This window comes from Ruditapes philippinarum, unplaced genomic scaffold (genome assembly GCF_026571515.1).
Source record: "Ruditapes philippinarum isolate M1 unplaced genomic scaffold, ASM2657151v2 ctg9060_1_1_1_1, whole genome shotgun sequence".
Taxonomy (NCBI): Eukaryota; Metazoa; Mollusca; class Bivalvia; order Venerida; family Veneridae; genus Ruditapes; species Ruditapes philippinarum.
The window spans coordinates 63,014-89,964 of record NW_026856751.1 but is presented as its reverse complement, the minus strand read 5'-3'; the positions used below and the strand labels follow the sequence as shown (position 1 = coordinate 89,964).

Below are 26,951 nucleotides of genomic sequence, written 5' to 3'. Positions count from 1 at the left end.
AAGAAAAACATTTAGGTAATTGAAGTTTATTCTAATCAAACTTTTAAGTTAAAGTTTTGTAAATGACAACGTTTTGTTGATACGAAATACCCGACTAAACAAATTTGCAACACCTTTGGAAATAACAAAAGAAACCTAAAATCCGAAAAAAAAAGAATCGAAAGAAAGCTTTCTTATCTAAAATATTTTGACAAACATTTATTATAAACAAACAGTTCAATGGATCATTTTTGACTTTTTGACACTTCAATTACAATAAGGATTTGATTTAGAAATTTGACTTAGTTTGTGAAATGAAAACAAGAATAGATAGGGTGCGAAAAGGATTCGATAGGAGCGTACAGGACTCTAGAAATTAAAACGAGGCTTTTGATATAGACTTGATAAGGACTGTGTAAATGAAAACGAGGCTTAATGGACAAGATTGGATTCAATGATTTCTATTGGAACATCACGTGGTGCAAATGCATTTCGAAGATGGAGCGAGAATTTTAAAAAATCTGCACAGATTTTCGTTTCATTTTTTACTAAATAAAACATTTTTTTTCCAAATGATATGGAAGTCAAAGTAAAACATAAACAATGATGAATAATATATATTTTATTCAGTTTAGCTCATGCATGACTAACAACAGTTTTACAATAAATATGTTTCGCTTTTAAGGACGGAAACATTTACTGTGTTAAATATTTTCTATAAAGTGGTTCCAGCTATAATCTAAAAATAAAAATCTTGTTTAAAATGGCATACATGTACGTCAGCAATTTGGCAGAATATTTCATTTGTCAAATGCTTAAACGTTAAAAGTTTCACCGTTGTTAATTTACTGTATACCATTATAAAAAGTACAGAATAAAATACTGGTTACCGAAATTTCTTCCCGAAATGTGATACAACACTGACTGTCGTTACTATAATTATAGTCTATTTCAACATATTTATAACATATTTCAACACATATACAGTCTATTACAAAATAATAATGGTATATGTTAACATATTTATAGTCCATTTCAACATGTGTAGGGCCTTTCATAATTATATACAATCTCAACATTTCTATGATCTATTTCAACATGTTAATAGTCAATTTCAACATATATATATATATATATTTATTTATGGTATATTTCAACATATTTCAACATATGTATGGTCTATTTAAACATATTTATAGTATATTTCAACATATTTATGAAACATATATGTATTTATAGTAAATTTCAACATATTTCATCATATGTATGAACTATTTCAACCTATTTATGGCCTATTTCAACATATTAATGGTCTCTTAAAACAAGTTTATGGTCTATTTCAACGTACATGTATTTATAGTCTTTTTCAACATATTGCATCATAATTGAGTTCTACTTCACTATATTCATAGTCTATTTCAATATAATCTATTTTTCACATTTGATTAAAACATGATTATGGTCTTCTTCAACATAAATGTATTTATAGTTGATTTCAACATAATCATGGTATATTTTAACATATTTACTGTCTATTTCAACGTATTTGTAGTCTTTTCGAACATATGTATATAATCTATTTCAATATATTAATTGTCTATTTCAACATATCAATGGTGTATTTCAACATATTTTAGCATTATGTATTGTCTATATTAGCATATTCATAGTCTAGTTCAACATATTTATGGTCTATTTCAACGTTCTTGTATTTATGATCTACTTCTGGATCAACATATTTTATTATAATCATGGTCTATCTAAACATCTATTTCAACATATGAATTGTGTATTTCAATATATTTATGATCTATTTTAACATATTTATTGTCTCTTTCAACATATTTATGGTCCCTTTTAACATGTTTATTGTTTTTTTTATCACACATGTATTTATAGTTTATTTCAGAATCAACATAATGCATCATTATTATGGACTATTTCAACATATTTATAGTCTATTTCAACATAATCATTGTCTATTTCAACAAATTTTCAATCTCTTTCAACATATTTATAGTTAATTGCAACATATTCAGTATCTATTTCAACATGTTTAGGGTTTAATTCAAAATATTTGCAGACTATTTCAACATATGTATGGTCTATTCTAACATAGACTATTTCAACATAATTATTGTCCGCCTCAACATATTTATAGTTTATATTTAGAAAAAATGAGATATAGACTTAAAAATTATCAAAATCTTAAAATGAAAAAAGCAAAAAACATTTACTAATAGTTTTTTTTTTAGAATTTAATCATAACACGCCAGTTTTCTGTGACTTTCCATCATAAAACTGATATAAAGAGATATATAAAATCCAAAAAATAAAAAGACTGAAATATAATAACTGTTTGCTATTTTCACTCAGTTACTAAAACACTTTACATAATACTTCATTCTTACAATAAAATATAACCTAGCGAGTTTGATGAAAACCACCTTAAATTTACCGAATTTACCACCCAATCCACACATGCTATATATAAAACCAATTACATTCTAAATTAGTAGTAATGACATACATTTATATATACTTATATTTCACTAAGGTCCTAATTTTGTTTCAGTCGTCCACATCAACGGGGTGTCCACAATGTTTGCAAAACATTCTCACACCATTTGAAGCGTCTCTGGTCTCCACTTTCTTTTTCTTGTCAGTGTCTCCGTATGTGACTATCTTACGTTCAGGTACGGCAATTGTCAGCTGATTCTCTCCTTCATCGTGTTCATTTAGAGCCGATAGGTCATTCGGATACCTTAGAAATAGTAACAACAAAGATTTTTTTTTAAGATACACATATTTGTGAACGTGGCGGCCGTAAATAACGCTCAAAATGTAGCACATTTAATAACGCCCAAAACGTAGCACATACGATAATTTTGTGGGATTTTTGGTTCTTTATTTCTATACACCTACCAAAAACAAATAATAATAATAAAAAGACAAAAAAAAACCCCAACAAAAAAGCCCCAAAAAACAAACAAACGCATATACATGGAATAGCATGAAAGCGAAGTCTTACACTGAGATTACAAAATCAGACGCTTGCTAGAATTTCTCTGAATTATTTTGGCATGTTGGACTTCATACGTTTCTCGTCTGATAATAAGTTTTATACATGTTTAACAAGATAACCTTCTAAAAATGTGTTTCTTAATAAACATACGATAAGACCTTACTTGATGACGTAACTTCCGTTTGAGTACGATTCTAGAATTTCTTCCACTTTACTATCTAACGATCCTTGTTTGAAACAACCATGGTTCCTATTGCCAGAGAGGTATTCGATATCGAGGCTCTGTTGTTTTGATTGGTCACGAAGATGCACGCGCCTCCTAGGTGACAGTCGAATAGGTCTTCCGGTATATTCTGTACTGGTGATCCCCTAACGAAAACAACGAGGGAAGAAATATTATGCTGACTGTTAACGTTCTAAAAAGATATACATAAGGTATACGTGTCTTCTTATTATAATCAAAGTATCGGAAGTGACTTCAAATCATGTATGATCAAATATATGACGTAATTCGGAAACCACGTGACGTAATCTTAATCATGGTGACAAATGTCTTGAAAAAAAAACCTCACAAAAAACAGCTGACGTATAGAAACAAACAAGGTAATATCATGTCTTCGTGGAGTAGTAGTGAGAACGTTTCGACAGCAGTCTTTAAACAACGATATTTTTCCGACTATTTCCTCTTTCCTGTAAATATTACCTTGGCGAACTCTACCATGTTGTCAAAGAACGCCGCATAACTTCCGTTGATAAGTTTCGGAGACATTGGAACTACATTGCTTAAAACCAAAGACATTCCGAATTCTCGAGATTTCTTCCAAGATGTCTGGTCACTCTCCTTGACTGGTTCCTTCTCGTGAGTTTCCACAAAAACGTCATCGTCAAGAGATTCTGAAATTCAAATTAAAATTTATAAGTTTCTTGCAAAAAGCATGTCTACGAAGTAAATAAAATGCTTATTACAGCAATTTAACATTTTATGATGTGGATGGAAAACGCATGTACAAAGTAAATAAAACGCCTATAGCAATTTAACATGTTATGATGAGCACAGAGAGTACACAGTTTTTTTTTAGAAGAGACAATAATATGTATGTTAAAATAATTTTTTACAGTGAAAATACGGAAAATGAAGATATTCGTTTTATTTCATCAATATTTCTCAACAAGTAATAATACTTAAAATTAAAGGCCCATTATGCCCCAGAAATGCTTTAATTTTTCTTTCTCAAAATATTTTTATTATTTATGTCCTGTTTTAGATTCCTAAAAGTTACTGAAAAGCCAATAACTTGAACTATTTCTTGCTTCTATGCCTTTTTTGAAATTAATGCAGTAATTTAGTATTAAGTATGGAAGTCAACATACTCCTTTTTTACATTTTGCAACTTTTAAGTTATGCAATACATTTTTGTTCAGGTGATAAACATCTAACATGCTCTAAAACCAATACTTAAATATAATTAAATTCATATTTGACCCTTTTAAAAGATTGAAAACAACAACAACAACAAAAAAAAAACAAAAAAAAAAAACATTTGTGTCTGAGGTATAGTGTGCCTTTAATCTGAGCATCACTTTTTACAACTATACAGCTACCTGATGACCGATGAAATCTTCTTCTAGTCTACAGTGACTACAGCTTCTTTCATTATCTTTAATACTAGGATAATGTTACAAAATAAATGATTTATTATATTTTGTCATACCTGACTCATCACGCTGTATTTTGGAATGAATGTCCTGGATAATTTTCCAGTCCCGGTCAATATCCGACTCGGTGGTATATTGTGACGTCACAGTAAAACGTATGATGTATTTTCCTTTAATGGCGGCCGGGACCATGTGCAATTTACCCGTTCTGTTTAACCGTTGAAGTAGGATTTCAGTACGTGCATTGTCGCCCTACATAACATAAAGACAAAAATAATTAAATAAATAAATATATAAAATAAAAAAGATACATAGATAACTTTGGATACATTGAGGTAACACTGAATAGGGCCTCGTGTAAGATACTCTTTTAAACCATCGCATATATTTATAGATATATAGATCAAGCTATTAACATTATTACCCTGCATGTCTATTTAGATCTAACTATATAACTGTTGTTTTAATTTTTGTTGCAGTAATATTAAAGTATAATGTAGGCCTACATGTTTGAAAACAGTATTTAAATCATAGTTAACTTTGATAATTTTACACTGAAATTATTAAAATATTATTTCACAGAAAGCTGTAACCGAACTAGATCTTAACTTGAACGCGGATAAACAGAATAAATGAAATTTCGTTCTACATGTATATACAAAAAAAAAATAAAAATAAAAAATGTGGGATCAGCAGTCTGATCAGGATCCATGCTGTTCGCTATCAGTTCGCTATCAGTTTCTCTACTGAGGTGGTAAGAGGTGGTAAGCAAACAGCATGGATCCTGATCAGACTGTGCGGATGCGCAGGCTGGTCTGGATCCATGCTGGTCGCAACAGCACTATGTTGTTTTTGTCGTGACGCGGCTCAAGTAAGTATTTACACACATCAAACAAAATTTTAGAAATTCTACAGAATAATTTTTTTCAAAGCTGAACACCTTCTTGTCATGATTTTTTAAATAGAAAATTAATGAGTTATACCAGTTTAATAAAATTCATTTATCACATACTTGTGCCGATTTTGCATCTCTATAAAAATGGTAGGCCTATTGCACGTCCGTGCATATGTTTTGACGTGACGTCATTTACGTTATACAAACGCGCTAAATAATAGCGCTACACTATAGGCTTGTCAATGAAAATTGATTCTTTTGTACTCTAAACTGTCTTTATTTTGGGTATGTGATATAGAATATTATATTCGTGTAGGTTCATTGCTGAATTTATTGAATTGGTTGAATAAAATAATATTTTGCTCGCCAGAATATAACTTTATTCATCTCGTTCAATAAATTCAGTATTGAACCTACACTCTGATTAGCATTTATCTGTACACGCTGACTCACCTTGACCCGGAAAACAACCATTCCAAGATGGCGGTCGGCAGGAATCTCAAAACGTGTGTCGCTCCTCACTTTTGCCTCGAAATATTTAGCTAATCGCACGCCCTGTAATGAAAACATATTCTAAATTAGTAAACTGATTATTGTGATAAAAATGTGCCAATTAATTATATTTAAATTGATATATATATATATATATATATATATATATATATATATATATATATATATATATATATATATATATATATATATATATATATATATATATATATATATATATATATATATATATATATATATATATATATATATGAATCACGTGACATCAATTCTTGGTTTATACAGAATTTATTTTAGTTCGATCGTGTAGGAAGCTATAAGCTCAAAGACGCAATTTCGAATCCGTTCCTGGAACCAACTAGTACTGAGCAATAAGTGTAAAGTTTCTTGCTCAAGGAAACAACGACTTGCACCTGACAGGGTTTGGACCCATGCCGCTAGCCATCTTTAGATAACTAGTCCGACGCGTTAACCACTCGGCCATAATTGTTGTCGAGGAAATATTTAATTTAATGGAAAAAGCGAGATGTAAATGATTGATTGTTACATCCGGTTAAGATTCGAATTCAAAACAATAAAAACAACAACAACAACAAAAAAACCAAAACAGACGGATGACTTCGGTTATTTTATCTTAACTTTCTGCTAAAGGTATGGTTGCAATTTTACCTTTTAAAAATAATCACTATGATGTATGTGTTTGTTGTAGCAAAATATTTTCTATTATGTCCGCAAAACAACAACAACAACAACAACAACAATGTTGTCATTACCTCACGAACGTGTTTTTGTAGGCCCTCTACTCCGAATGATCTAATTACGAACCATAATTTCAATGCTCGAAATCTTCGGCTCAGCCCAATTTGCCAGTGCTGGAAAATATTTGTAATAATAAATAAATCAAAAGTATTTCCTGAATTAAAAACTGTGAACATTATTTATATGGTTGACATTTATAAATAAATGATAACCTCGAGTATGCGTAACTTTAAAAAAAGGAAATAATAACGTTAAAAATGTTGAAAATATACAAAAATAATGTTATTAAAGTCATTCTTAACCCCTTTTTTCGCGATAATATTATAGGAAATTCACATACTGCGCATCTTTATTCATGTGTGCAATTATCAAGTTTGTTGTTCTTTTTGCCAATACTACTGAGACTATAGATAAGAGTAATTAAAAAATTCTTGAAACAAAAATAAATAAAAAAAAAAATTAAACAAAATAAAAAGACAAAAAAAAACTTAGAACATATAGGAAAACTAGCGGTGTTAGAGGTCGTTTTACGAGATTTTTTACAGCTATTCCTCGTAAATTGAGGTTATGTCGGGTGTATACATTAAACGACAGGCAAAGGAAATAATACGACCTTTTGCCATCCTAATTGTACATTTTAAATAAAGGAGAATAGGAATGCATGGTGTTAGAGATTCTAGATTTTATCTCGGACAACAAACTACTAAATTCATTCAGATGCAACACAATTTTGATATAATAATATAGAAGGGTGATATATTACCCAATACGAACATAAATAACAACTCACCATATAGTCTATAGCAGCACCTATAAAAGAAGGAAAGAAAACAAGATTAGTTTTAATATAAAAACAACAATTTTGAATTTTTGTGTTTCTCTAAATTCGTACAATGATTTTAGAGGCAAGAATCAAGAACCTCAGTTCCACCGAAGAAAAAGAAACCAACAACAACAACAATAATACAACACAACTTGCGGGTAACGTACTGGTCGGGGTCCATCAACCGAAGACTTTTTTAACATATTTCCATTATCTTCTTTACAACTAATAAGACGCCAAAACTTCAGATATATAGATAAAGCATATATCATGTATTGATTCTTTACTGTATTTTTATGTTTTTAAAAAACGATTAAAAGATGATTTAAAAAAAAATCAATAAAAATCAATAAAAAATAATTAAAATACAGATGATAATAAAATCATTCGGACATCGACGTCTTTATTTGAGATTTGTTTTTACTCAGCTGTTACTTTACCACAAGGACACTAAATGAAACATTGCAAAAAATGTTAAGATTATATGTGGGTACTTTTATTCATTGTCTGTGAATCATGACACATGTTAAAGAACACAGACATTTTATATTACCCACAACGTCTTAAACGAAAACACATTAATTCTCTTACTTAATTTTCTTTTCATCGTTAACACCAAATGATCGCGCGGAGTGTGGAAACAAATATCATTTGTAGTATTTAAAATGATACAGATCAGCCATTAAACCGGAAACACCGTCTATTATAAGAACAACACTAACGTGATAATTACTCCTGTGTCTTATCGTTTAATTGAACTGTCACAGCACGGCCATCAAATTGCACTGATCTTCTAATAAAAAGCTCATATGTTCGGATTTTCTTAATGGAATAATACAGAATGATTGGTACCAGGAATGAACACTCTTATCTTTAATCGTATTGAATGAGTTTAAAAATACATGACGTCATTTTTATAATTGACGTGTCATGAATCGTTCTCGTATAAATTGCTATTTATAGCCCGTCATTGCGTTTTAACACGTAGTTAATGTATCTTTATTAGCAATGAATACTTTCACATATTGTATTCACCGTCTTAACTAACGGTTATTTTGAATAATTACATTTATATCGATCGTTTCGTTATTTAACCTTCATTTGCCGTAAAAGACTGATATCTTTTTCGCATATTTTACAAAGAATAGTTTTTATTTGAAAATGGCACAGTTAAAGTATTGCTCCTCCTCTCAAGGTTTCTAAATGTTTTTGTATTATGTAAATACATACATTAAGTCCAACATGCCTCATAAAGAATGTTAGTTAAATTTCATATTTCAAATTTATATAAAATCATACAGACAAAAACACAAACAAATAAGACACAATTATGCAAGTAACGTTAGTAAGGAAATATAGTTTTCAAATCGTCACCTTACTGCAATAACTGATTAACTTCTATTAGATTTAGATGAACTTATACCGTTACTGCTAAAATAGGCGATGATATAATATCATCCAGCATGAATTCACGCACAGTTCAAATTCTTTTTTTTTGTCAGGGCGAAAAACTTTGTCCGCCAGTATTGTTACATTTTATTAATATCTAGAGCAGTTTTGAACAGTAGAATTGCATAGCAAGTTTTTAATAACTAAAAGCATTTAAGGCATGGAAATATAATACAATACCAATAAACAAATTTATATTCAAAGCACGACCAGACCATTTTCATTCAAATTTAGCATGAGCACGCCATGGTGACCACTATTACTGCAACAATGATTAACCGAACATTGTGGAGAAAACCCCACTAATGGAAGATGATTCATTAAAACTCATTGTGTACTTAATTCCTTTGCAATGAACTGGTGCAAATCCCAACAAAGCCAAACGAACACCATAGATTTATAAATTATATTGCATTACATTAATTATATTGCATTACATTAATTATATTGCATTACATTAATTATATTGCATTACATTAATTATATTGATTTTGGGGGTTGATCGTTCACATTATTCTAAAAGCAGCATTTTTATGCTTCGTGAATCAAAACAGTACGTTGTATATATAAATACTGTGAAAAAAAGTACCAATACTTACCCGAATTTTCGTGTTTTAAATACAAAGGATCAACGTTGAATGTCCTATGCAGGGCACCACTGTTTTTAACCCTGTGATATAAATAGAAGAATATATTTATTATTATATATTTATCTATATACATGTACTAAAGAAAAAATGTGGACTTAAAAGATATAAATTATTAATAATAACTTTATTGCAATTCTGCGTTTTGTATTTGCTCAACTCAAAATTCTGTTATGTTGATACACACCAGGGTCATAAAAATTATTAACAGATTGGTGATCCATATCATCGGTTAACATCCTGAGTCTCCCCCCTTGACCCTAATCGGCCAAATCGGTGGTTTTCGTTGGCATATTTGTTGGCTAAGATAAAATTTAAAACCCTGCACAAAACAACTTAAAACCTATATTTTGATATCTCTTTCTAAACATCATTCTTGATCTATATATCTTTTTCTATTATTTTTGAACGGAGCACTCCTTGACGAAACTACGTTAAACCCAATGTTTATTTCATTTATTAAGCCTAATCAATATATGAGCCGTGTCACGACAAAACCAACATAGTGGGTTTGCGACCAGCATGGATCCAGACCAGCCTGCGCATCCGGGCAAACTGATCAGGATCCATGCTGTTCGCTATCAGTTTCTCTACTTGTAATAAGGTTGGTAAGCGAACAGCATGGATCCTGAACAGACTGCGCGGATGCGCAGGCTGGTCTGGATCCATGCTGGTTGTAAACCTATTATGTTGGTTTTGTCGTGACACGGCTCATATCTGAAGAATGAATTTCAATCACGTGATCATTTTGGCATAAGATAGTCTCTTTTTTGTCATGATATTTTGATTTATTGTTCATAAAATGAAGCCGTTATTGTCAAGTATATTAGATAAATGATGACGAACGTTATTGATAGTACAGCCCAGGAAATAACATAAATATTAATAGAAGTATGAATAAATAATGATTAAAAGAGTATTGGTCAGGTGATTGTTTGTTTGAGTTTTACGTCACACCAACACAACATAGGTCACATGGCACCATTTACTAGTGGATGAAGACCTCATTATTTCAGGCTCGAACGGGCACCTGAGTAGAACCACCGGCGTTCCGTAAGCTAGCTAGCATTCTGTCATGAAAGAATCCAAAGTTACCGTCAGGATTTGAACCCACAGCGGTGAGGGGCTTGGTCAGTTGATATATTATAATTATTATAACATCATGAATTACAATTATATATAACCATACTGTCATGTCGTGTAAAACCAACATTTTCATAGTATAAATCACATGAATTGTTTGCTACATTGTTGATGAGCATTTACAAAAAGTACAGGCTAGACTTTCTGAGTCGTGGGAAAATATTTAAAACCATGATCAATCCCTATCATTTTATAGAACAGAACAGAACATATTTTATTATTCAATATGACTTGAACAAAACAGTTCCTCGTCATTAAATAAATATACAGCATACATTAATACAGCGAGAGTGAAAAATACAAACTTACAATTTTAACATTTGGTATGATCAGTAATATACATCAGAATTATTCATACTTTCCTTTCTGATACTAAAAGATTTATAACAAAATATTGCTAATCTATTCAAAGTATTTGTATTACATGTATTTTACATGTATTCAATGAATATTTTAACCATACTAAGATGCTATTAATAGTTACGTGGTATGTACATGTACAACTTTTCATAATTACATAGTAGGACAAATTAAAACAAAATGGTATTCATCCTCTGTATCGTTAGGTTGCAAAATGGTAAATTTTCTTTCCGGTCTCAGAATCTTTCTATGTCTGCCAGTCTCTATATTTATAGTGCCCTCCAACAACATAATTGTTTGTAACAATGTAAAACTTAATCACCTACCACATAGCACTACAATCAAAATGCACCATCATCCATTTCGAAGGGTTGAAAGCAAACGACTGCGCATGCTCGACTCCGGACATGAAGTGCCGGTATTCAGGACATATGAACGCTGTGCCCGCGTATGCAGCATCTATATGCATCCAGATACCTTCAGCTTCACCTGTAGAAATATATAATGTTCGATTGTGTTAGAAGCTGCAAGATTAAAGATTATAAATAATACTTAAATTTGATACTTGATAAAAAGGATAATTTCTATACAGTCACTTTTGAAATGTAAAATGAACATCTTCTGAAAACTCACATAGAAAATATGTAAGGTTTAAAACTCTACACACTACATGTAATCACAGTGCGAATACATAGTGTCATTAAAAAAAAACCTGGATGTTTTTATCAGAAAAGACCACACTTTAGAAGTAATAGGGAATTCAAAGAAAAGTTGTCTTCCATCTTATAGAAATGAAGGGGAAAAAGAAAAAAAACATATACATGTATTATACATTCACTTATACATATTAGACATATTCGTGAAGAATTTATTAGATTTTAATAAATTTCTGCAATAGAAGTATTATGCCCAAAGGTGAGCATAGTATATCTTCAAAGACATACTCATGAAGACGGTTCCTGGAACGTTATCTTTTGTTTATTCTGAAAGACTATATTTACAGCCAAGTGAAGTCACAGAAATGATGTTTATCTTTCTTCTCCTTTTTAGAAAGTGTACACATGAGTTTTATAATGTTTAAATGATGGATTTATGTTAGATGTTTAATCACCTAAACAATTTAACGCTGGACATGTATTATTAATGTGTGGTATTTTGACTTCCATACAAACTTCCACATCACTTCAACTACATCAATTACCGAAGAGTAAAAGACACAAAGGACTGTTCAATTATATTGGCGGCGTGGCCGAGTGGTTAACGCGTCGGACTAGTAATCTAAGGATTGCTGACCGCGTGGGTTCAAACCCTGTCAGGGGCAAGCCGTTGCTTCCTTGAGCAAAAAACTTTACATTCATTGCTTAGTACTGGTTGGTTCCAGGAACGGATTCGAGAGTGTTTCAATAAGCTTATAGCTTCCAACACAACCGAACTAAAATAAATTTGTGTAAACCAATTATATTGGCAATGAGAACAGTTCTTGTCAAAATTAAAACAGATAGAATTTTATGGCTTTTTAAAAGTTGTCTTCCATCTTATACAAAGAAAGTAAAGAAAGAACAATTTAAATAAACAGTGTGTCAAAAGATTAAAATGCAAGGGAAAAAAACTAAGCCTGGAAATGTTTACATATTCTATAAAAGCACTGTTACACAAGCGATGTGTTCAATAAATACAACCCTTCGTCATATGATAGTTAGAAAAGGAATAAAAAATTACAGACAAAAATAATAATAAAAAGCATAAAATAAAACAAAATACTTACAGATCGGTCCGATTTCCTTTAAACTATCAAATGCGCATGCGCCAGTTGTCCCAACTGTAGCACAGAGCTGAAATAATGAGTTTCAATATTATAGTGCAACCGTTCAAAATGTAATAATTTTGTTAAGTCTCAAAACATATAATTATCACTAATAAAGTATTAACATCAAGGTAAAAAACTTATTTAAAAAAATATGTATATATGTAGATAAAGATTGTTCAAGGTCACGAACTCTTATGGAAAAAAAGGTATATAAATCATCTAATCATTCTAGGCACTAAATGCCAATGGTTCATATTATATTTAATAAATAATTTATTTAAAAAGACATATATGTGACACGGGCATCATATCAAAACATTATATTTATAAATAATTTCTTTAAAAAGACACGGGCATCATATCAAATATGTTTATTGAATTTATTCAAAAGTTTTCTACCCTGTTTTATTGAATCATCAAAGCATATTTTGGTTTATAATATAGGTTTTCTGATAGAATTTCTAGATGTTCAAAGTAATAAACTAAATATAGATCAGCGAAATCCTGTGAAATAAATAAACTGCGACCTCGTGTTTAAAGGAATTCCACTAAGACGGTTTTTTTGTTTTTGTTCACATGACGGTATTGAATTCCTTTAAGTAAATTATTTTGAACAGCGCAGTCTTTTTTCCAGTGAAGCAGAAAGACGTGACAGACGACAGACTGGCATTGATTTGATAAGCAAAAATACATGCAGCAGAATTTGTCCCTTTTTTCGTGACAAAGATATAGGATTCGAATAAAATCTGCTTACATAAGCCGCGCCAAAACCAACCAACCAACCAACCAACCAACCAACCAACCAACATAGTACGGTTGCGATAAGCGCAGTCTGATCAGGATCCATGCTATTCGCTTATAAACCCTATTACAAGCACCGAACAGCATGGATCCTGATCAGACTGCTCGGATGCGCAGGCTGGTCTGGATCCATGCTGGTCGCTAACGCACTATGTTGGTTTTGTCATGGCGTGACTCATATATTTACGTAGAATGGTATGAGTCCTGCTGCCAGGTCTTCGTCTACTGCACGTTGTAGTGTGTCACCTCGCAGACTTAGATGTTCATCGCTTGGTAAAAATCTCATCTTCACCAAGCCAATCAAACCCGCCTTCTCTACTGATGAATGCGCCTGTAAATATATGCATGTATGTTTGAATCTCTACTTCGCAGAAATTGATAATGATCTTGTAACAGGATTATTTTGAAAAGAAAGAAAACAACAATACGTACATTCTGTCAAGTTATTGTATCGTCATTTTACTCATAAGTTTAACAATCTTTAAATCTTCATTAAGATATTGACAAATGATTTTTCGTAAAGAGTGGAATGGAAGGTTATTGATCAAGGATAGTTCTTATCATTCTCCATACAGAAGAAGTAGCATAATTCTACTTTAACTTAAGGGATAGGGTGCTACTCATAGGTTGAAAATGATGATGAAGATTTTTATGATGATGATTATTATGATGATGATGAAAGTAATGATGATGATGATGATGATGATGATGACGATGATGATGATGATGAAAATGATGATGAAAATGATGATGATAATGACGATTATAATGACAACTACGACGGCGACGACGACGATGATGATGATGATAATGGTGATGATTTTGACGATTATGATGGTTTAAAGAAAGAAAGAAAGAAATAAAGGAAAGAAAGAAAAAAAGAAACAAACAGACAAACAAAAAATGAAATAATATTATATTACCTGATCGGAGCAGTAAGCTACAAGTCGCGCATTAACTTCGGCATCATCCAGATCCTCATTGTTTGCACGATAATGTCTGATTGCATCCGATCGTGCTGCCAACAATGTTACAAACGTACAGTCACTAGCTGTCGTCTGTAATTTAAAATTAATTCTTTTATTTCCTCCAGTTATGAAAAGCAGAACATATTATATATATACATGTATGTATACAACATGTACAATCATTTCTTTAACACCAAGATTAAAAAATTGACATTTATAATGTATAGTGACCCCTTCCCCCACCCCCAAACAAAAACAACTTAACAAAAAAAAATCAAGAAAAAAAAACAACAAAAAAACCAAAAAAACACACAAACAAATATAACAATGCATGAATATTACAATATTTTAAATATATATGATTTAAGGTTTGTTCATGAGAACTTGATTTTTCTGTTTATCATATACATTTTTCTTCTCCTTTTTTGACAATTTGAAGTACTCTCTTAAATGTTGTGTACTGGCATAATTTAGAAGAAAGTCGTCCGGCAAGAGACCAGTAAAATACGGAAAATATGTTTCACTGCAGTAAAAAATATTTGTTTTACAGTGATAATAAGGAAAATGAAAACACGCATTTTACTTCATCAATATGTATATTTACTTTCATTTGTAAGTATGTAATAAATATATTTTTAAACCACTTTCAAAATATTTTTTTTTTCTTGGTTGTGTTTATGTACATGTGTTTGTTACACGGGGGAGGAAGTGTTACACGAAGGATGGAGTTCTTATGATAACTAGTTCAGGAGTTCTTGTGATAACTGTCACGGAGTTCGTCAGAAAACATCTGTATATACTACAAAAATACTCGTCAAAAATGGTTATTTTCATCGTTCAAAAATAAGTTTAGGTGCTAAATTAAACTTTAATGATTAAGCTCGTCTTACATCTTGTATTATGTGTCAAAAACTAATTCACAGGCCATTTTTTATCGCCTCTTGCTTCAAATCAGGTAATTTTGAGTAAAATTTCCAAATTACATGCCAATTCACAAGTTTTGGCCGGTTTATTTCTGGTCTTCATCCTTGTCATACACAATTACCTAATTATAATGCAAAATTGCAAACATAAAGCACCGGCTAACAGATTTATACCCGATTTTTCAAATGTCCCGGAGTTCTTGTGATAACTCTGAAGATGTCACAGAGTTCTTATGATAACTTTTGTTATTGCCAGTGTGTTTCTTGAGCTAAATCACGGCACGTTTTAGCGTTTTTTATTATTCAATGAGATTGTAAATCATTATGAAATGTAGTACGCAACCTTTGCGCAAAAAATAGGATATATAATGTTGGTTTTGAGTGAATTTTAGTTCATTGGATATTATTTCTTACCCCCGTTTCTTTTTCATAGTATTTTTTTGTTTGCACATTTTCGTAGACTGGAAAAAGGATTTATGTACTGGTTTCCTAGCAGTTTCCGGCTCCTAGCAGTATTCTGGCCCTTTATCATTTTCATCCGGGCATACAGTCTATTTTTTCTCAGTTAAGCATCTATGTTACTTCATCAACCAGAGAAAAAATTGTTTTCTATGTAATACAGCAGTTATAATAGTACAGCGATTAATATGTTTCAAAGTTTTGTCTGTTGTTTTAAGTTACATTAGAGAACTTGCGACACTTACAAGCAATACCTGGGGAATTCTAGTTTGAATGCCCATGCACAATAACTGAAATCCCATTCTAGGTAAATCACTACTTTTAAACAATATATTTGAAGACGACACGGAAAAGTTTGGGACGTTATATCTATTTGAAAAACCCAACTTAACATTGCTTATTGGTACTGAATTTTATTTAAAATAAAAAAGGTCCGAAAACTGCTAATAAATTTTTTAATTAATGTGAGCAAAGGTGTTATATATCTCAGGCCTTTATTCCATTAAAATGTAAAATAAAAGAGCAACATTAAAATAGGTAATGCTGGACAGGTACCTAACTTTGTTCTGTCAAAGTTTGCACTCTTCGGTAGACAGATTTTTATTTTATTTGTTAAAAAGTGCGATTTGGGACCGGGAACTGCTATGAAACAAGTAGGGCATTTATGTACGTAATAAATGCGCTTTGAAATACTCAAATATGGTATTTTCATGTATATTTTTTCAGTCGATGTTTGATGAGTATTTCCCCTTTGTAATCTTAGTGGAGGAAACTCTGCTACTTTTGCTGTAATTTATAACAAAAATATATAGTCAAACTTAGTTCGCTCGAACCTGGAGGGACAGTTCAAATTTGTTCGAGAGATCGGTAGTTAGAGCTAACCGCAGTTGAGTTTTTATCATTATCGTACTTTTTTAAGACATAGGTGTGGAAATTATCCTGGTTATTTTGTATATACTTATTTATTATGGTATTAAATGATAAAAATTACTTAGCCCTTAGGTAAGGGAAGCATGCCTATATATTGTCTGCTTAAGAAAGGTGGTAGCTTAAAACATGTGACACTGAGAACAACGTGTACGTTTTGAGACATTTTTGTTTTGTGGTTTCAGCCATTATACTGCTGAATATCAGTGGCCGCTGGTTCAATTTTTACTCTAGATAATAGCCTATCACCTATTTATCCTTTGCAGACACTTAAGACCAACGTTTTATCCAAGGATGATCGTACTGCATTTCATAATGATTTACAAACTTATTGAATAATAATAAACGCTAAAACGTGCCGTGCTTTAGCTCAAGAAACACACTGGCAATAACAAAAGTTATCATAAGAACTCTGTGACATCTTCAGAGTTATCACAAGAACTCCGGGACATTTGAAAAATCGGGTATAAATCTGTTAGCCGGTGCTTTATGTTTGCAATTTTGCATTATAATTAGGTAATTATGTATGGCAAGGATGAAGACCAGAAAAAAAACGGTCAAAACTTATGAATTGGCAAGTAATTTGGAAAATTTACTCAAAACTACCAGCTTTGAAGCAAGAGGCAATGAAAAATGGCCTGTGAATTAGTTTTTGACACATAATACAAAATGTAAGACAAGCTTAATCATTAAAGTTTAATTAAGCACCTAAAACTCATTTTTGAACGATGAAAATAACCATTTTTGACGAGTATTTTCGTAGTATATACAGATCTTTTCCGACGAACTCCGTGACAGTTATCACAAGAACTTCTGAACTAGTTATCATAAGAACTCCATCCTTCGTGTAACACTTCCTCCCCCGTGTGTTATACAGCATCATATAAAACAGCAATAGAGCAAGAATGCAAAATATCACAAGAAAACTCCGCAATGAAGTGCTCACGAATTTAAAGTCTGCCCCTGAAGTTATGCATAGAAAATGCTACAGACTGCTTCCTATAAGTTAGAATCAGACTGGTAACGTAGGTAATTTACTCTAGTATATATGAGAAACCGGTGTAATAGTTATTTAAAATTACAGTAATTATTGTGTTACCGTGATGAGGTGAAAATGTCAGATATGAACTGGACGTTGATAATTTCACATATTTCAACGTCCAAGTCTCCCGGGCGCTTACATACTACTCTGAACTAGTTTTATTGAAAGCCAAGCATCTTAAATATGCTCTTGAGAAAGAAACGGTGTGATGCAGCTTTCCGTGTCTATTGTATATTAGTTAGCTACGATGACGACCAGGTTTAGATAAAAACAAAAACAAATGGGCCTTGGTGGGTGGGCAAAAATGACGTAAAAGGTAATCAAAACTCTAAATAACTAACAGAATGACGAAAAATGGAAAAATACTTATATATAAGAAACTTAACAACCTATCAAATTCAATAATACAAATTTAATTTGTTCCAATCAGAAAACTAAAAAATAAACCGTTGACCAACGAAACATGTTGGTTGATATCATCAAAGGTTAACTTGATTCAAATAAAAACTTTATCATAATCACAAGAATTAATCGATTTTATCAGGCGTATTAAAGTACGCTTTATAATATAAGATATAACGTAAAATATTTTTTTATCGAAAGAAATCAAACCGAACCAAAATATTCGATATTTTTAATCCCATACACAAATCTCACAACGTCTTAATGGACAGTCCTATTTTGTTTACGTGACCGGTGTTGAAAAACACTACGTGAACAAATATTGAAGATATTTGCGTATTCATCGCCACGAATGGACGCTGGTCATTCTGTATAAATATACTATAGTGTAATGTGCTATAAGAGTGATAACATGACCCTATGTAGTAAATTAATATGTTACAATGGCTCACTAGAACGAGATAGAAGAAAGATTACTGTAATAGTATATACATGTACTCTGATATTGACCTGTATTTTTTTACAAAAAGTTGGCTGTTAGCCAATCAGGGAAAGGTATTTCAAAGCTATTTATAGATTATATAATAATCTCTATTATATAATAAATCTTATTTCATTTATCTATAATACAAATAATTATATTTATATAACAACAACAACAACAACAACAACAACAACAATTCATTTGCATAAATGTCATTACAACATTATAGCCATATAGTATATATATAATGTAAACAGTGGTACAAGTTCAAATGCAAGAAAGAAAAAAAAGTTAATATATATAATAAACTTAAGTGTATTTTAACATATATATATAAATATGGGATTTATTTTCATCTTAAAAATGAAAATTAATATATTCCCACTTGTGGCTTCCATCACTCGCAAAATATTTATTTTCATACCACTCGATGAAAAAAGAAAAAAGAATACAAAAACAACAAACAAAAAATAAAACAACAACAACAAAAAAAAAAAAACAAACAAAAAAAACCCATGAATAACCTCTATTTACATCTATATGTAAACTTAAGAGATATTCGAACTACCGTATATGAAGTGACTGTACATTATGTACTTTTGTAATTGTAATTGTTTGGATAATCGTGGGTTTTATAAAATTAATATACAATGTATCTGGTTGCTTATGTTTTGTTTTAAAGCAATAAAGCAATTATTGTATATTGTTATAAAGTCATTATAAAGACCTTGAAATAGGATATATATATTTTCGTTTGAGTGAAAATATATAGTATATTTTCACGAAACACATAATAAAATCAATATATTTCACGAACATATACATGGTTACTTTCCTTAATACTGCGCCATATAAAGGTAAAAGTGTTGTTTATTATAGTGTCACCCGTATTGAAAGGGCCAGCCATTTCTTACATGTATAAGACACTTTTTGCTTGCATACCATGTACTTCCGAACACCAACCACTATGCCAGGCGCCAGGCGGATAGAAATCGGTAACCATTCATTTTAACTACCTCGCGGTCAACGAAGCGGTCATTTCGAAAAGAGTCCCACGAGAAACATTCATCCTTCTATTAACACTCCATGTGGGGCTCGAACCTTCGACCTCCCGATCCTTAACCACTAGGCCAACGGTACCAGTTTTATGTTTTCATAGTAGTGCCTGCTTAATATTTCCTGAGAAAACAGTTATATACACTTTGCCTCTTTCCATACTCTTTTTATTCAAAGGGAACTATGACATGTAATATCGAAAATGTTTTTGTTTTGTTATTGTTTTGTTAGCAACTTCCACAAAGCCTTGCTTTTAAGCAGCACGCCTCCAGATTCATGTCAATTTTCATAAAAAAATTGGAAATGTATTTCAAAGAAAAAAAAAGTGAGGTGAACAAATAAAGTTATTTACATATTGCAATCGGCACTTACATGTATACAATCCACGAACATTACCAAAAAGCAATCAACATAATGCTAAAACAGCCGTTACTAGGTGATAAAATACCGCAAAATCAGTGTTAAACCGCACATAACATGTTAAATATAACTTGAATCTTGACTGTTTTTTTTTCTTTTCTTAGAAGTTCAGTGCATTTTTCTTAGTTATATTTTCTTGAAATATTTTTGGCTCATCTGGAGGCGTGCAGCTTTAAGACAAATTTACCTGTATCACACCGCCTCCCATCGTCTGCTTGTTACTATGCAGGAACTCTGACGGTAAGCCAATCATCTTGCCAAGCCAGTCCATTACAATCGTCTCCAGCTCTGTGGCGGCCGGACTTGATGCCTGAAAATGAAAATGAAAATTAGAGATTTTGATAAATTTGGTACATTGGCTTAGCTTGCAATTTGAATGTGATCATTGTAATTTTGAGCGATTCAAATTTATTATATACTTAAAAATGAAAAATTGAGAAATTTTGATGAAATAAAATGCGTACTTTCATTTTTCCGTATTTTCAATGTAACAAGTTATTTTTTTTACGGAAGTGAAACATTTTTTCCGTATTTTCACACTGGTGTCTTGCCGGACTACTTTCTAATAAATTTGGCCACAACGCAAATTTAAGGGATTAAGATGTCAAAAAAGTAAAAAATAGTAATAATAAACAGAAAATTCAAGTTGTTTTCTATAATAATAGCGTTATTTTCATCTTGTGATATGAAAATTATCAGATTTTATTCATGGCTACAGCCACTCATGAAATATTTATTTGCATTCCATTCCATGAAAATAAATCCTGTATAAATAAAACTTAGATATCTTCTATGTATCAAAACGTCACATGAGTGCAGTAACGGGTTAACTCCTATCACATTATATAATGAGTTAGGAATTAAAATAATAGTAACATTGATACATGTAGTATATTTTTTAGTAATCTTTATGAAACCTTCCAATATCCAAAGTCTTCGTGATTGGTTTTAATTTAATAGTTTTAATGTTTGTTCACTTGTATGTATGTTCTTGAAAGGAGTTATCCAAGGAGCCGATTGGAAATAAGCCTTCCGGGAGTTCATGGGCAAGTTATTGTACACTACTGTATACATACATACATTCCAGATATACAAAAGTCTTGAACTAATAATTTCGTTTCCTTCATGTAAAAAAAAACCCTAAGCGGAGACACTTTAACTTGTACATTTTATGGGTTTTAAATGAAACGTCGTATAGCCAAACATTTTAAAAATATAGAATAGACTGTATTGATTTTCTTTTACGTTAATTTTTTTCCCATCAGGCATCTCGAGCTGTCCATGCTATTCAATATAATATAATTAGCACGCGCAGGCCACTAGATCACACAGAACGATACTTCACGATAATTCACGAGAGTTCTCGTGGTTCCATAAGGTCTCAGTTGTTTAACTAAGTTACAGAGATTGATATGTTGTGACAATCAGAATTAGAGCCTTATTATATATATTATTATATATAAACATGTAAGCCGACCATCATGTGGTTATCAGTTTAAGTGATTTGATTCTGTGTCCAGACAATGTAAGGCACTTGCTTAAATAAAATTGCATCGAGACGATACTGTAGGCATTTTATTCAAATGACCCATTGACCGACCGACCGACCAACATAAATAAATAACTAAAAAAAACCAAAACACATAAAAGCCCACAACCAAAAAAACATTAAAAAACAAACAGAAATACGAAATATTATCATTTCCCTTGTGTACTTTAGGATTTGTTTTGTCATTTCCCTGGTGCACATTAAGATTTTTTTCCCTCATGAACCTTAAGATTTTTTCTATTTTTTTTTTATCTTTTCCATCACTTACCTTAAGATTTTAAGATCTTTTATAACTTCCCTGTGTACCTTAAGATTTTGATATCATTTCCCTCATGTACCTTAAGTTTATTTTTCCGTACTTCTCGTATATATACGTACAACTTGATCTTTATTATAGCGTTATTTAAAGAAAAAACAACAACATATCATTCATTCATTCATTCATTCATTCATTCATTCATATACGGTAATTGTGGCGCAATTATATGCCACTATGACGCTAAATGTCGCACATGCCGCTAAATGTCTCAAAATATTTTGCCGTAAAATGTCGCAATGATGACTTAAAATGTTGCACTATTTTTCCTTACCGTTAAATGTCACAACACTACCATTAAATGTCGAAATATCTAAATTCATGTTAAACAACTCGTATTAGGTCAATATTGACGTTATGTAGGTGATCTAGGGACTAGCTATCTATCAGATAGGAAAACGATTTCTTGTGATATACAAAGTAATTGGATTTTGTTTTAAAGTTGAATGAGCATAGATCAAAAGCAGTTATGTGCATATGACCACTGTTAACAACACTGCATCTTGACACTGCCGGAACCGATATGCATTTAGATATTGCGAAATTTAAAGGTAGCTTTGTGAGATTTTAAGGTAAAGGAAAATGATACGACATTTAACATCATCATTGCGACATTTAACGTAATCATTGCGACATTTGACAACAGAATATGTTGAGATATTTACCGGTGGATGCGACATTTAGCGGCAATAGTGCGCCGTTTAGCGCAAGTGCGACGTAAAGCGTCGCTGCGACATATAACGACGCCGCAATCACCGTTATAAATAAAGTTTTAATTTGTCCTAATGTAATTAAAGATATGCATAAATAATAACAACTTACAATGTTATGAGAAAATTCTGCCAAATAATGACGGGGGGAATGTCTTGAAAAAAATCTATAATTTCAACATTCATGATACTCTTGAATCATTTTGAAGATAAATTCAAGTTATATTAAATTCAATATAAAGATAGATAATTTCGTAAATTGGAGACAATATTTGAAACATTTTGGACTTTATTTGGCGTAATAAATTTTGATTTTGTAATTTCTATCTGAATTATAGATATGAAGTCAAGTTTTTATGTTGAAATTTTGATCAAGTCATCGCATGATCAATTTTGCCAAATGCATAGCTTTCAGTGTAAGATCCGCTGAATGATGACCTTAGATGATGATCAAAAGCAAGCAACGTTTTGTTCTTTAAACATATTTGACTTTTCTTTTCAAGGAATAGATGATTTTTCATTACTTATACTTTTAAAAAAGCAAAATCCTTCAGTATCATACAAACACGTAATGTACGTAAAAAGTAAAAAGAGCATTACAAAAGTTCAATAAGTACGTATGGTACTTTTCAATAATTCATTATTCGCCATTTTATTGAAAATCCTAAACAAATTAAAGGGTTCACCCGAGTTTTCAATGTTATCTCGATATCTGCCATATGTTACATCTTTCTCTAAATGCAAATTTGTGCAAAGAAAATTCAGATAAAATCTCTAGCAATTATATATTAACCTTTTGTTTCCAAAGATTGTGTTAAGCTAATTATATTTGTAAATGCCGAGGTCATCGAAGGTGAGGCGCACACATTTTCATATACGTATTTTCGTTACGTTCAATATATGACTCATACGTATTATCAAAATGCTTATAAATGGCGGCGTTGATACGATCTTTAATATGGGTTTTCACGAGCAAACCTTAATCGTGTATTTTATTTTCTGCATGGGAAGTATTGTGTTGAGGATGAGATAGTGTTTTGGTCTGAGGCCTTAACTTATAAAGTTGAAAATATGATCATTAAAACTATGACGGTTTGGCTTAAAACCCATTCAATTATAGTACCAACAACTTGAAATAAGTCAAAAATACAACACATTTTATTCACTCTTACACTGCCGAGGAACAATTTGCGAGAAACAATTGAAACATCGCCATTTCAGTGCAGTAAAGGGTTAACTCCTATTACATTAGTAATAGAAAGAGCATCTCAACACGAGGATATGTGATTTGTACGAGTGGGCGTAGCCCCCGAGTATAAATCAGATTGCCGAGTGTTTCGATGTTCTTTCTCTTTTGTATCATAGTCAAACATAAAAACCCGTTCCCTGATACCACAATATGAAACCCCAGAAAAAATGTTACCAATGAACGAGCATCTGAATATGATATAAACATCGCTATCCCTTTCTCTGTCGTCACAATATGTAAACCCCGGACATAGTGAACAAATCAATATAATGGGCATACTCTTGAGTGCAGGTAACTGATACCTGCACTCCAGTTAATGCACTGTCTATGTATATGTATACGATTTAACGCTGACACATTTTCAACAGAAAGGTCCTCAAACTATGATACAATAAGGAGTTAACACGTCACTGCACCAAGGTGACGACAGGTCTGATATTTTAGCATTAAAGAGATACCACTGATTCTTTTTTTTACGTGACGGAACTGAAAATTATTTTTCAAGATTAATATTCCATTTTATGTAGGTCTAGACCAATAACTTGTGTGCACAATTTTAAGATCATTCGTTTACACTGTACTACAGAATAAAGTTGCTAATTTTGAAAGAAAATGACCCTAAATTGAAAAGCGTTGCAACACTTTTCACTCAAGTCGGGCTAAGGTTAGCACAGAATTTGATTTACCTTTTTTTCCGGTGTCTATTCTTAATATTCGTTTGTATATCTGTCTGTTTTTACGTGCAGCAGCTTATCTAATTTTAAAAATTTAACTTTCGTGATTTAGACTTTTGCATGTCGGTGGTGTTCTGCCACAGAAATACATATTTTTTAAATTCTTAAGAAATGTCAAACATAAGTTGAATTTGGTTTTAATAATGGATTTTGGGCACGTTAGACTCTTAACAGCCGAAGAAAGTGGCGTTGAATGAACAGTAATGTGTTGTAAATGTAGCAAAATGTAAACACAGTAGTATTTAAACTTCAATATAATCTATATAGTTTTACTTATACTAATTGCAAACAGAGCAACTGAACAAAAATAGTTCATTTATAATGGCAAATGTGTCTTTTTGGAAACTGTAACATCATCATTATCATCATCATCATCATCATAATCATCATAATCATCATTACCATCATAATCATCATTACCACCATCATCATCATCATCATAATCATCATAATCATCATTACCATCATCACCATTACCACCATCATCATCATCATCATCATCATCATCATCATAATCATCATCATTATTATTATTACAAATTTTTTCTAATAGTGTTTTTTCTGCCGCTTAACAGTTTTTTTTATAAAAGTAGAATTGTTTGTTACTCCCTAGAGGTGTTCCCGTATTAAGTTCGTCTATTTCCAAAAACTAAAAAAAAATGAGAAAAAAAGGATAGCTTTTCTGAGGTATAATGGGCCTTTAAGTGTTGACAGTATAACTAAATGAGAAAAGCTATTACGCCGGGGCATGTCTAATATATTTGCAACAAACAAATGTCGACCAGTAACAGGAACTGATTCGATTTGTGCAACATTAGTGGGCTCTAATTATTTGTGCATATAACGTCTAAGTGTCAGTCACATTGTGATAATCTGACATCTAGTGCAGAACAAATTGAATTTTGAAAATCGGAAAGTGTGATGAGGAAAAAATGGACGAACGTAATACGGGAACAACTCTAGGGAGTTACAAACAATTTTACTATTATAAAAAAAGTCTGCTAAGCGGCAGAAAAAAACACTATTAGAAAAAATTGTAATAATAATAATAATAATAATAATAATAATAATAATAATAATAACAATAACAACAACAACAACAACAATAATAATAATGATGATAACAATAAAAAAGAATAATAATAATAATAATAATAATAATGATAATAATAATAATAATAACAATGATAATAAACATGGTGCAAATTAAGAAAGAGAAGTTTGAGAAAAGTATAGTTACAAATCAATTTGAAAGCTTTACAACAAAAGCGTGAACATTTCAAAAAAAGAAAAAAATCAAAGTCCTAAGAATTTAAATGATATTGCTATTATTTCGATATACTGCCAATCAAATGAGGAGATCTGCAAAACTTTTCGCACGGGAAAATACGCGTGCATTTGTGTGTTCTTTACTCACCCACGTGAATCCTATGCAGTTAATAGCATCAGCCAGCATATCGCCAAGTAGCGACGGGAAACTGTTTAGGGCGGGAAAATATGCGTGCATGTAGGGGCTCTGCCAATGTGTAATCTGAAACAGAAGAACAATATCTGGTAAGTTCTCTCATAGAAAGAAGTTTGCATTATAAAATCATTTCATTTATGAAATATATGCTTCTTTTTCGATAGGAAGTACCTTAATTCTTCAACATATTTGACGTGTGTTTGATGAGTTTTTAAACTGAAGAAGAAATACATTTCAGTCTAAGAAATGCTGCTGAAGTGATCAAGAAGATGATGTTTATTTTTACTATAATGATGATGATGACGATGATTGTGATGATGATGATGATGATAGTCTACTGATGATGATAATGTTGATGATGGAAAAAAAGTTGATGACGATGAAAAAGTT

At 31.4% G+C, this 26,951-nt stretch overlaps 1 protein-coding gene across 1 annotated transcript in view; it reads right to left on the bottom strand.

Annotated features, from left to right (window-relative positions):
* Positions 1–2,403: 2,403 nt before the first annotated feature.
* Positions 2,404–26,951, bottom strand: part of LOC132747607 (histidine decarboxylase-like) — a 28,277-nt gene continuing 3,729 nt past the window's right edge. Inside the window, exons 3-16 of the mRNA XM_060737027.1 lie at positions 26,514–26,627; positions 20,726–20,848; positions 14,781–14,915; positions 14,045–14,188; positions 13,015–13,081; positions 11,576–11,738; positions 9,699–9,769; positions 7,618–7,637; positions 6,842–6,940; positions 6,009–6,110; positions 4,717–4,912; positions 3,708–3,898; positions 3,168–3,373; positions 2,404–2,743 (exon numbers count right to left, since the gene is read on the bottom strand). Coding sequence (XP_060593010.1) covers positions 2,551–2,743; positions 3,168–3,373; positions 3,708–3,898; positions 4,717–4,912; positions 6,009–6,110; positions 6,842–6,940; positions 7,618–7,637; positions 9,699–9,769; positions 11,576–11,738; positions 13,015–13,081; positions 14,045–14,188; positions 14,781–14,915; positions 20,726–20,848; positions 26,514–26,627 — 1,824 coding nt within the window. The 3' untranslated portion in view covers positions 2,404–2,550. The remainder of the gene's footprint in view (positions 2,744–3,167; positions 3,374–3,707; positions 3,899–4,716; positions 4,913–6,008; positions 6,111–6,841; positions 6,941–7,617; positions 7,638–9,698; positions 9,770–11,575; positions 11,739–13,014; positions 13,082–14,044; positions 14,189–14,780; positions 14,916–20,725; positions 20,849–26,513; positions 26,628–26,951) is intronic.